At 33.9% G+C, this 13,240-nt stretch overlaps 1 protein-coding gene across 1 annotated transcript; it reads left to right on the top strand.

Moving 5' to 3' along the window:
• The first annotated feature begins 5,638 nt into the window (after positions 1-5,638).
• LOC120352868 lies at positions 5,639-8,292 on the top strand. The gene is made up of 3 exons (XM_039435178.1): positions 5,639-5,927; positions 6,651-6,950; positions 7,699-8,292. The coding sequence occupies exons 1-3, from the start codon at positions 5,832-5,834 to the stop codon at positions 8,290-8,292; spliced, it is 990 nt and encodes a 329-aa protein (XP_039291112.1). The 5' UTR covers positions 5,639-5,831.
• Positions 8,293-13,240: the final 4,948 nt, after the last annotated feature.

Here is a 13,240-nt window from a genome sequence, read left to right as displayed (position 1 = left end):
TGGAATAATTATTTATCTATCACCTCCTGCTTGATTCTATTCTGGTCTTGTTAAAGGAGTATTCACATATCAGTGTAAGGCTCAACTCACACTTAGGCGACTCAGGTCGAGAAGAGACTCGACTCTAGTGGAGAGCATGTGTTTTCAATGGTGACGTCGCGGAGACTAGAATAGACTGGTATGAGTGTCACCATTTGGAAACACATGCTCTCCACTAGTGTCGGGTATCTTCTCGACCTGAGTCGCGTAAGTGTGAGTTGAGCCTAAGTGTCTCATTCAGTGTTCAGTGATAATATTCTTCCCCTGAATTCTAATTGGACTAGTTAGATCGGGCTAAGTGGGAATGGCCCAATTAGAAGTCATGAAAGAATATTTTCACTGATACTGGTATGTGAGAATTTGTCTTGAGGATCGTGTAGTGTTGTGAATGAATCTAATGAAGTATATTATATTTCCATTTATATACGGTACAACCAGGGGGCCTATTACATGTGATTATGCCTACAAGCTAATAATTTGATATTTTCCTATTCTAATTGACCGAGCGAAGTAAAGTCTTCTAAGATTCAAGTCGATGCTTTGGCATTATTTCTCTTAATGTTTAAATGTTGCGCATTCACGGCGAAACGCGGTTATAGATTTTCATGAAATTTGTCAGGTATGTTCCTTTTTTAATTGCGCTTCGACGTATATACAAGGTTTTTGAAAATTTTGCATTTCGAGGATAATATAAAAGGAAAAAGGAGCCTCCTTCATACGCCAATATTAGAGTAAAAATCAGACTATAGAGTTATTCATAATAAATCAGCTGACAAGTGATTACACATGTGTGGAGAAGCCAGTCTATTGCTATATTTCCATAAGGTCTATAGTTTCAATCAGGTACTTGTGGATGAGAATACTGCGTGAGGTCTACAGTTCACAGAACTACTAGTAAGTAGCTGACTAGGCTACTGATATTAGTTTGTATTTTATCATGCAATAGGTCCTAGTATTCCAGTTTGTCAACTCATTGTCCCTGTATGCTGAAGATTAGATTAGATTCCTTTATTTATGTATGTTACAATATTTACTGGCTTATAATATTATGTGCAATATAAGAGGAAGATGGAGTCCAGTGCCTGGAATTCACAAAACATGTGAGTACTGTTTGAATGTGTTTAATATTAATACCAAATTGTAATATTAACTGTTAATTATAGTTGGAAATAATTTATTATATTTTATTTGTCAAGAAAATAAATTTCTAAAGGGGTCAATAATACATTTTCATATTGAGGTTAAATATAATTATATTTTCATTGTTGAAAAACGATCTGACAACATTGCAAAGCTAGAAAAAGAAAGCACACTCTGTCTCGAAAAAGAGGCAGCACTATCCGCTTTGTTGAATTATAGACAAGGATAGCAATACCAGTGCTGAGTAAACATTACCATTACAGCATGGACCTCACTACAGCGTTGTAGTTGGGTTCGCTCACAAAAACATTGACAACGGGCGAATTATAAAATGGAGAATTTAAAATTTTACTAGTAGTAATTTTAGTAGTATTCAATTATATTGAAAAATTCACATCCATTGTGATGTTTTCAAGTTTTATTGACGAGATTGGTGGGAAAAATAAAACAATTTGAATATTTTCAAGTATTTATTGAAATAAAATCATTGAACTCAAATTCATAATGAAATACGAATAAATTAATAATTGCATTTTTCTAATGATAGCTTCTCTATATGTGCATCACTTATTGATAGTTCACAAATCAATATCGAATTGATTTATCGATCATCGATATTTGTAACAAAGTCCAGTGAATATTAAAATTGATTTCTGGTCCCTGGAAAAACAGAAAAATATATCTTAATAAAGTACTGTTTGATAATATTTAAGAAAGGTTTTGAAGTTTATCGTTAAGAATAAGTGATCTGCATGTTTTGAAAAGTCATTCAGGTACAGTTGAAACCAATTTAACTGTGAATATAATATATTAGAGGTGTTTAAAATCTTGTGAACAAAGTGAGGTTAGTAGAACTAAATTATTTTTTAAAAAATTATGATGAGTGAGCGCCGTTTATATCTTGTGATTTTATGTTCAAAATATCATACTTAATCAATCCCAACCAAAAATTTGAGGACAGGTGTGGTGGCACTGGACGTGCACTTTAGCCAAACTAGACAATATGCAATATGGAATGCAATTTCAGATTTTCGAAGAGATTTGTCCTGAATTGTTTAGTAATTTGCAGCTTTATTCATCTCAATAAATAAGATTTTGATAATTGAATTTTTAAAGTAAGGTAGTCTTTACCTAATTTTTAAGTAAGGTAGATGAGCTGCAAATCACTAAGACAATACCCCTTTCTCGTATTTCCGCTCATAATTATTTACATCTTTAAGAAATTTTGCATATGGTTATGCTATTTCAGAAACTTTCGAGTTGTATAGAGAAAGGGGTATTGTCTTAGTGATTTGCAGCTCATCTACCTTACTTAAAAATTAGGTAAAGACTACCTTACTTTAAAAATTCAATTATCAAAATCTTATTTATTGAGATGAATAAAGCTGCAAATTACTAAACAATTCAGGACAAATCTCTTCGAAAATCTGAAATTGCATTCCATATTGCATATTGTCTAGTTTGGCTAAAGTGCACGTCCAGTGCCACCACACCTGTCCTCAAATTTTTGGTTGGGATTGATTAAGTATGATATTTTGAACATAAAATCACAAGATATAAACGGCGCTCACTCATCATAATTTTTTAAAAAATAATTTAGTTCTACTAACCTCACTTTGTTCACAAGATTTTAAACACCTCTAATATATTATATTCACAGTTAAATTGGTTTCAACTGTACCTGAATGACTTTCAAAACATGCAGATCACTTATTCTTAACGATAAACTTCAAAACCTTTCTTAAATATTATCAAACAGTACTTTATTAAGATATATTTTTCTGTTTTTCCAGGGACCAGAAATCAATTTTAATATTCACTGGACTTTGTTACAAATATCGATGATCGATAAATCAATTCGATATTGATTTGTGAACTATCAATAAGTGATGCACATATAGAGAAGCTATCATTAGAAAAATGCAATTATTAATTTATTCGTATTTCATTATGAATTTGAGTTCAATGATTTTATTTCAATAAATACTTGAAAATATTCAAATTGTTTTATTTTTCCCACCAATCTCGTCAATAAAACTTGAAAACATCACAATGGATGTGAATTTTTCAATATAATTGAATACTACTAAAATTACTACTAGTAAAATTTTAAATTCTCCATTTTATAATTCGCCCGTTGTCAATGTTTTTGTGAGCGAACCCAACTACAACGCTGTAGTGAGGTCCATGCTGTAATGGTAATGTTTACTCAGCACTGGTATTGCTATCCTTGTCTATAATTCAACAAAGCGGATAGTGCTGCCTCTTTTTCGATTTGCTCTGTTGCCAGATCGTCTTTTTACAATGTGAAAGTAACAATTAATTAACAAAATATTTCATCTTAGTTATGAAAATTCATTATAAAATTATTGAAAAATATAATTTATTGATTAATTGACCAAGCAATATGCTGGAAGGGATTACAGGTTTTTACAAAGATGTATGTTTAATAATGTTTTAAATATAAAAGGATAGGTTAGGGGGTTAGGATTTTGCTTTGAAATCCAGAGAGTTGAATGTGAAAGGGTTAGGTAATTTCAAGTTATATTTAATAATGTTTCATAAGGTTAGGTTAGGTTTTTGCTTTAAATTTTCAATATGCTAGAAAGGGCTAGGAAACAGGTGGAGTTATGGTTTTTGATATTTCAAATGTGAAAAGATAGGTAAGGGGGTTAGGATTTTGCTTTGAAATTGCAATATGCTGGAAGGGATTATGGGTTTTTACAAAGATTTATGTTTAATAATGTTTTAAATATAAAAGGATAGGTTAGGGGGTTAGGATTTTGCTTTGAAATCCAGAGTGTTGAATGTGAAAGGGTTAGGGTCTAGGTTATTTCAAGTTATATTTAATAATGTTTCATAAGGTTAGGTTAGGTTTTTGCTTTAAATTTGCAATATGCTAGAAAGGGCTAGGAAACAGGTAGAATTATGGTTTTTGATATTTCAAAGGTGAAAAGATAGGTAAGGGGGTTAGGATTTTGCTTTGAAATTGCAATATGCTGGAAGGGATTACGGGTTTTTACAAAGATTTATGTTTAATAATGTTTTAAATATAAAAGGATAGGTTAGGGGGTTAGGATTTTGCTTTGAAATCCAGAGAGTTGAATGTGAAAGGGTTAGGTAATTTCAAGTTATATTTAATAATGTTTCATAAGGTTAGGTTAGGTTTTTGCTTTAAATTTTCAATATGCTAGAAAGGGCTAGGAAACAGGTGGAGTTATGGTTTTTGATATTTCAAATGTGAAAAGATAGGTAAGGGGGTTAGGATTTTGCTTTGAAATTGCAATATGCTGGAAGGGATTATGGGTTTTTACAAAGATTTATGTTTAATAATGTTTTAAATATAAAAGGATAGGTTAGGGGGTTAGGATTTTGCTTTGAAATCCAGAGTGGTTTAGGTTATTTCAAGTTATATTCAATAATGTTTCATAAGGTTAGGTTAGGTTTTTGCTTTAAATTTGCAATATGCTAGAAAGGGCTAGGAAACAGGTAGAATTATGGTTTTTGATATTTCAAAGGTGAAAAGATAGGTAAGGGGGTTAGGATTTTGCTTTGAAATCCAGAGTGTTGAATGTGAAAGGGTTAGGTTAGGTTAGGTGGGTTAGGTTAGGTTAGGATTTTGCTGTGAAATTGCAATATGCTGGAAGGGATTACGGGTTTTTACAAAGATTTATGTTTAATAATGTTTTAAATATAAAAGGATAGGTTAGGGGGTTAGGTTTTTGCTTTGAAATTACAATAATTATGCTGACTTAGTTATAGTGTTTTTTTAACATTAGTTAAATAACAACCGTTATATTATTGGGAAGTACTCTTCTTTTATTGAATGAAATGATGATAGTATATTGATTATTATATCGAATTTAATGATAAATCATCATTGGATAATAATATATCCTCATCAAAATGGAATGACAGCTCCAGTTACGGTGCTCGATAACCATCATCACAAAGAACGTTACATTCAAAGATCTAATGGGGAAAAAACCGTTACTAACGCATGTGCGATATGGAGCTGTCTGAGACCGAGAGTGGTTTGTTCTTTCTTCATTGTTTACATAACCTCATTCTTATTTGTTGTGTGCCACTTCAGAAATTCAATTCAATTTTTTTTATTGTTTTAATTGTGCTCTTAGGTTAAAATTCATAGTACAGACACATTTTTTTTGTTCCTTTCCCATTAAAAAAAATAAGTCAGTATCTTTAAAAATAGTTGAGATACAATTTGTGCCATGATTAGTCACATTTATACACTATTTTCTATTAACTGACTAAACGTCTGCTACATATTCAAGTAATTTTTAGTTTCAATTTCTATTGTGTAGAGATAAAACGCAAGTAAAGTTGATTAACGGAAAGTTAATATACTTTCGAAATAATAAAGATTTCAATTAGAATTATTATTTTATTCAATGAATAAAATTTTCCAATTCAATTCGATAAAGGTATTAGATGAGTTTATTAATTTTTCATTTGTAATAGTTGACCATATTAGTGAGATTGTTTGCAAGTCTTGTCTTGTAGCGCCAGGTATTGAATGCAACAAGTTTGTGTACTGTATGCTCTTTTAATATAATCATATTGAAAACTATAAAACTATTTTCTTTTCAATAAATCAATTTATTGGTCTAGTTTATATTGATATTGTAAAAATGTCGGCGACAAACATAAAAAGTTTATACGAATTGAGCAAGCAGGAGGATGGGCTGCTAATTATAAAAAAATGTATCGAATGGGGTATTTTGGAGGTGAAAAAGTTTATTCTTCTACTATTAATTATAAAAATATTTAATTTTTCAATTAATACATACGGTAGTCCTCATACATCCATTGTATATAGCTTATTGCTAAATTGATTTTTTTATGGTTCAATTTACATACTGTACTGTACCTACTAACTAATGTAGCTGAGTTTGAGTTTTAAGGTGCACAAAAAAAATTGATTGAACAATTTTAAGACACTCCATTGCATTGGCACTTTGTTTATTTGATGTTTACATTATAATTTTATAGCAGTTTGAAAAACCTTTAAACTTTTGTCACAGTTTTCAAGATGGATCAATATAGTAGTGAGATCGGCTGTCTTGTTCACTTGAGTGATGTGAGCAATTAAGTAATTAAAGCTTCTTTTTCAACTTTTTTCAAGCACAAGATCGATTAGAAAATATTCAAGTTTCCATTAAAAATATAATAGTTTAAAGATTCTCAAGTTTTTTTAAACAACTGACGATTTGTACATCGATTAATGACCGTATCTAGTGCATTATTGGAGCAAGTCTATTTGAAATAACATTACTTGTTTTAAGTACCTATAATTGAAAGTAACTTATTATATAATAAGATTAACCTCATGTTTTTTGAAAAAATGTGAAACATAGTGCCAAGTACAAAGAAACATATAGTAGTTAGTCTAAAGCTTATTTATTCAAACAAGCACTAAATTTGAATGTTTTCTTTGCATGATTATATAGGAAGAACTGGAGTGCCCAAATTGTAAGAAAAATATGATTATAAGAAGGGATGTCCAACGTATCGACGGATACAAATGGGTTTGTCGAGGAACGATTAAAATAAAGGGGAAAAAACCAAGAAAATGTAATTTTTCACAATGCTTGCGGAAAGGAACTTTCTTCGCCAAATTCAACTTACAGTTGTGGCAAATTTTAGGATTTGTTTTACTGTGGACCAGGAATGTACCGAGCAGTGCATTGATGATAGAGGTGGAAATATCTAAAAATACCGCAGTTGATTGGGGATCGTTCTGCAGAGAGGTGTGTTTTGTATGATATTTATCCTTCTATTTTTTATTTCATTCAATGTAAATTGTAAGTTGAAAAGTAAAATTTGTTGCTCCACTTAGCTGAATAAATGTTTGATGTTTTAATGTTTTTACTTGACTATAATTAATTGAGGATTTAAGTGAAATTTACAATATTTTTGGCAATTACAAAAGAAGATTTTTGTTTGGATTTGTATTTTGAAATTAATTGTTCTGATAAATTCAAAAAATTAGTAGATACATTTTTTTGGACTCAAAATAGTTTGTGAATTAAGTTATCATTTTTACATAACCTCTAGACTATTTATTCAAAATTAAGGTTTAGAGCAGTTTTGGGCCAATGCCTGTTGTTTTTACCTGGATTGTATTTTGTATATGGACAAATAAATATAAATAAACGTTTTATCTTCTGATGTGTGAAAAATAAATTAACACCTATGCAGACGATGTTATGACTTCATACAGACTATTGAGTTGGTTATCTACTGTTATTAATATGGTTTATCATTCAAGGCCCATTAAATGTTTGTCATACTAGGTGAATGTTGAAGATATTGCTTATCTAAGAGATTTTTATTCTTGCGGTCAATATTATAAGCTGTCTCAGTTTGGGCAGTTTCAACCTGTATAATTGGGTCACTTGATCAAAAAGTTGGAGAAAGATAATACTTCGTATATTTAACATTTTTTTTTTTCATTTTAGAATGTTCGTCTTTTTCACAATAATGTTTGTGTTACAGGTGGCATTCCATGCAATTTCAGAGCAGAAGGAAAAAATTGGAGGTGAAGGCCATGTAGTACAGATTGATGAGTCAAAATTCGGAAAAAGGAAATATAATCGAGGAAAAAGAGTAGAAGGGCAATGGGTCTTCGGGGGGATTGATGTTGGTACTGGCCACTGTTTCATGGATGCAGTGGAAGACCGATCTTCCCGAACACTTATCCCAATCCTTGAAAAATATGTCCTTCCTGGAACCACTGTGGTTTCAGATTTGTGGAAGGCATATGACTGTTTGGAGGAGAGAGGGTTTCATCACCTTACCGTCAATCATAGCTTGAGCTTCAAAGACCCAGTTACTGGTGCTCATACCAATAATATTGAAGCATCATGGAATGCTGTGAAGACCGCTCTACCAAGATACCATAGAAAAAAGGCATTTTTCCCCGGCTATCTGGCCAAATACCTGTTCCTGAAAGGGTGCAAATCACAAGGAAAAAACCCTTTCATTGAATTTTGCAAGGCTGCCGGAAGTCTCTACAAGCCTGAAAATAAAATGGTTATGGAGCAAGATGTAGAAATCGACGAAGAAATCGAAGAAGTTGATTTCAATTAGAATATCATTCTACAAATTAATTTCCCATTCATTAACTTAATTCATTGGAATTAGGTTATGACGCCTCAATGGTTACGTTTTGCCTCACCCGTATGGCAAAATCGCGTCCACATGTACATTCAATGCTCGCCCGAGGCGCCTTTGAGCACGCCAAAATACCGACAGGGTTCCGGTCGCCCACATGCCTCAGCGAACAGTGTCCACACGTGCGAATGCAAGCCCATACACGTATGCTCACCCGAGGCAAACGTACGTGTGTACACCGTTTAACTGATCACAGTTCCACGAAACTGGCCTTTTTGATATATCGATATATTGGATAAGGATATCTTTGCTATGTATTGCATCGATATGTACTGTATCGACCTTTCAATAATTTGATTTTGATATTCGATAATCAAAATGGCTGCCTCTAATAGGTTAAATGCATGTAAAATTGTGCAACTTTGAACTTTGTTTATTTTAAAAACAATAGTGAGCGCCGTTTATTTCTTGTGATTTTGGGTTCAAAATAACATACTAAATCGATCCCAACCAAAATTTGATGACAGGTGAGTTGGCACTGGACGTGCACTTACACCCCCATTAACTTTGCAATTAAACTGAAAAGATCTTTTCAAAAGTTTTTTTTTCGGCGGAGTAGACGATGCAAGGAAGGAAGCCGGCAGCCATTACAAAAAACAGCTGGGGTCCCGTACACAATCATCTGCTTACAACATTGAGCTATAACAACTGGAAGTAGCACTCTCGCTATGTAAATTGGGGCTATTACACCACTGAGCTATAGTGAGGTCCACGTTATAATGGCAATTGAGAAAGATAGGAGAACAACGTTGCCGATCCTTACTGTCTTGTTAATGCCTTCTTGACGGTGGCTGATACAGGTTTATTGATGTAATATTAATTGTTCATTCTCGTTGAAAATAATCAATTATATTTTATCAAGCAAGAAATTATATTTTTCAATAATTTCAAATTGAATTTTCATAATTTAAATGAAATATTTTGTAGATTAATTATTAATTCTACATTGTTAAAAGTGGATCTGGCAACAGAGCAAAGCGAGAGAGAGATAGTGCTATCCGCTTTGTTGAATGGTAGACAAGGATATCAGCACCATTGCTAATCAAACACTGCCAAATAACGTAGACCTCACTATAGCCTTGTCTATCATTCAACAAAGCAGATAGCGCTAACTCTTTCTCGCTTTGCTCTGTTGCCAGATCGTCTTTTAACAATGTAGAAATAATAATAATCAACACAATAATTTCATCTTAATTATGAAAATATATTAAAAATATAATTGCTTATATTAACGAGAATAGGCTAAAATATTACATCAAAAACCTGTATAATCTACCGTCTATAGAAGGTATTGACAAGACAGCATTCTCCTTGACAGCATTCAATGTTCGACAACATTGTTCTCCTATCTTTCTCCACTGCCATTTTAACGTGGTCCTTACTATAGAGGTACCACTCTTTAAGGTTTCAGTGTCTCATTCATTTCTAATTCACAGTTATTAAATTAATTGGAATGATAGGTTTATTTCACATTTTACCTCTCCATTCCATCATCACTTGAATGCATAATGAGGCATAGTCATATTTCTATCGTCAACAGATTAAAACTGGATTCTCACATATCAGCATCAGTGAACATGTCCGGTACAGTGAAAATATAATTCTCTTGAATTCTTATGGGACTATTCATACCCGCTTGGCCGGGTTGAGTGTGAATAGTCCCATTAAAACTCATGGGGATAATATCTTCACTGTGCCAATACCGGTTGAGCTTGAAAAATGTATTCTTTAAAATAACATTGTATTTAATAACTTCATAATTCCAAATTATAAGCCTACTGCCTTTGATTAGGTGTTTAGTGTAAAATTATGGAGACAACTATAGTGAGTTCCACGTTATAATGGCAGGGAGAAAGATATAGAACAACGTTGCCGATCCTCCGTCTTGTCAATGCCTTCTATGGAGAGTAACTGATACCGGTTTATTAATGTAATATTAACTGTTCATTCTCGTTTAAAATAATCAGTTACATTTTATCAAGCAAGAAATTATATTTTTCTATGATTTCATAATAAAAATTGAATATTTTGTTAGTTAATTATATTTTTACATTGTTAAGAGACGATCTGGTAACAGAGGAATGCGAGAAAGAGCTTCGTTGAATTATAGACAAGGATAGCAACTTCGACCATTAATATAATATATTAATATTAATATTAATAATATAAATTAATATATATTATATAATGGTCGAAGGATAGCAATACCATTGCTAATCCAAAGGTGCATACAGATATACGCGCCGCGAACATGAGAAATTCACTTTTAATCAGCTGATGTCAAGCTTTTTATATCTACTGTATATCTTATACAGTTTCTGTAAAAATACAGATATAGTCAGCTGATTAAAGTGAATTGCTCATGTTCGCCGCGAGTATATCTGTACGCACCTAAACAGTGCCATTATAGCGTGGACCTCACTATTAATAGTCCATGCATTTTTGCCAGTTGCAAGCCGGTTAATTTTTAATCATAATTAATATCATGGGAAGATGAGAACCAATCAGAAAAAAGATCTGTAACCGAACTGGCGGGTAGATCTGGTAGCGGGCCCAACCAGTTCGGACATAAACTTAAACCTAGTTAGGAGGTCGGCCCAGTCCTGCCTATACGACCCTGGAAGAGGCCCTCTGAGTTCAAGTGGGTTGAAATCTCAACCCCAATGGGAAAGAGGCACAAAACTCTCCAGGAGACGCAGACCACAGCAGAACTGTTCGACTCTCCCTCTTATCTATTTAACATGCCTTAACTAAGTGAGAACAAGGCGACTGGAGAAACAACGACTGTTGGAATGAAAATAGATTTAATTTACGAAATAAATTGAATAGATCAATATTATGTATCCCTCACTAGTTCGCAAGAATGTCCAATTAGTGTTAACGTTGAAACATAAATTCTTCTCAACTCACATTAAATTCGAATTTTAATACTACACCAAATTAATGCCTTAGACATCGGCTTAAAAAGTAACATAGGTATCCACATTTAAATACTCTCTACATCATAAAATATGCAACTGTCGTCAGGATAATTGTTAACAAAATTATAACTGTCTTCTCGTTAATGGACAATTGAATAAAATGGACAAATTATTATAAGTGTTCCTCAATAGTAGGCGAGAGTATCCAATTAGCTGTTAACGTTGGAATATAAAAACCCTTCGCCACTCTCGTCCAAATCAAGTTCTAATAAAACACTAACATTTCAATTGAATAACATTCAGAGTAATATCAACTTGGTCAATTAAATAATATTAAATAATAATAGCACAGTACAACCTATCTCTTACTCCAGCCGCCAAATAGACTAAGATAAAGTAATTCTCGACAATTTCAAAGGGAAGGTTCGGTCAAATATTAATCAATTATAGTGGCCAGAATAGATTCACTCACCCGTGATAATAATTCCGAGGGTCACTTCATTAGGATCCAAAACCGCATCTTGGCTTCTGGATTCAGGTAGAGTCACCGAATACGTTGTTCCCGCGAATTAATTTAGTGTCTCACGGAAAATAATCACACGAATAAGTTCCACAAAATATATCAGAAAACTACAGGCGAACTTTATCGTTCATACTTCAGGAATAAGTTCAACAAATTAGTCTATAACGAAAAACTGGAACCAATCCTTATTGTCCGTATCACTCGAATAATTTCAACAATATTATAACGAAACACAAAAAAGATTCTATCGTTCTTATCTCCCGAATTGTTCAACATAACACAACGAGTACAACGAATTATTCGACATCAACTAAACACTAAAGACACCTTTTATCGCTCGTAGCACGCGAATAATTACAACAAATATAACAAATAAATTGAACTTGATTTTTATCGTTCGATCACAAAATAAATTTAACAAAATATAACAATTAAAACTTATTTCACCGCAGTGCGTCTCGCGTTCGAGAGTAACCGTTCGCTCAGGAGTCCATCGCTGACTGACTCGAGGGCTGTCCATGGACATTACCCTAGCCTAAAACGCATGGGAAACTCACTTTTTCTCACGGCAGAGAAAGAGTGAGAGCTCAAAATTGATGGAGAAAGAGATAGTTCCTCATGGAAAACTGTCACCAGATTGCAGTTTTTCTCCACGAGGCAGAAGAATACGCTGTACTGTGCACAATTCTATATTCTAAAACGCAATAATCTATTTCTCACACTAGAGAAAATTGAAATACCCTTACGTCTAGAAAAAAAAACATTAGAAAATTCAGTCCGATCACGCCATCGAGTCCAAAGTTCAATGATTTAGATTGGCGTATCATGAGAAATAAAAAATTAAATTAATTCACCTCCTCTCAATAATTCTACCCATTTACATTGCACCCCCTTCGGGGAAGGGTGGACATCCCCTTCCGCACTTCCAACCGCACTCTCTTTCTTTGACACCTTGGGAACTTTGGCTTTGTTTATGGCACTATCACTAGAACTCACTTGTTGGGTTGTGGTCACCTGGGGCAGAGGTGCAGGCGCCTCCTCGCCGCTGGGGGTGGGGGCGGTCTGACTGGTCAGCAGCCTCCAGGACACCGCGCCGCCGGACAGTGCCATTACCATAGTGACCGCTGCTATAACGTAGTACCAGCAGGGAACCAGCTGGTCAGAAGACTCCTCCGCCTCAACTCTCGTAGGGAGTTCATCAAGTGGTTGACCGTGACCTCTTCCACTCCACTCGTTCCAGGCCAAGCACGACCTTCTTGCAGACGTCCTCGCCAGCTGCAGGCGAATCTGGGAAGCCGAGAATCGACCCTCAGCCAATGACAGGGCCGTGGATGCGATGGCCACTGGCCTCAGTCGCACCTCGGTCGACCACCAAGGATGGTTGGTGCAGGAATCTGATAAGAGGGGTGACTGAGTGTGC

The sequence above is a fragment of the Nilaparvata lugens genome, chromosome 8, assembly GCF_014356525.2.
Source record: "Nilaparvata lugens isolate BPH chromosome 8, ASM1435652v1, whole genome shotgun sequence".
In the NCBI taxonomy this organism is placed as follows: Eukaryota; Metazoa; Arthropoda; class Insecta; order Hemiptera; family Delphacidae; genus Nilaparvata; species Nilaparvata lugens.
The sequence above is the reverse complement of the archived record's forward strand: the minus strand, read 5'-3'. Positions and strand labels throughout refer to the sequence as shown.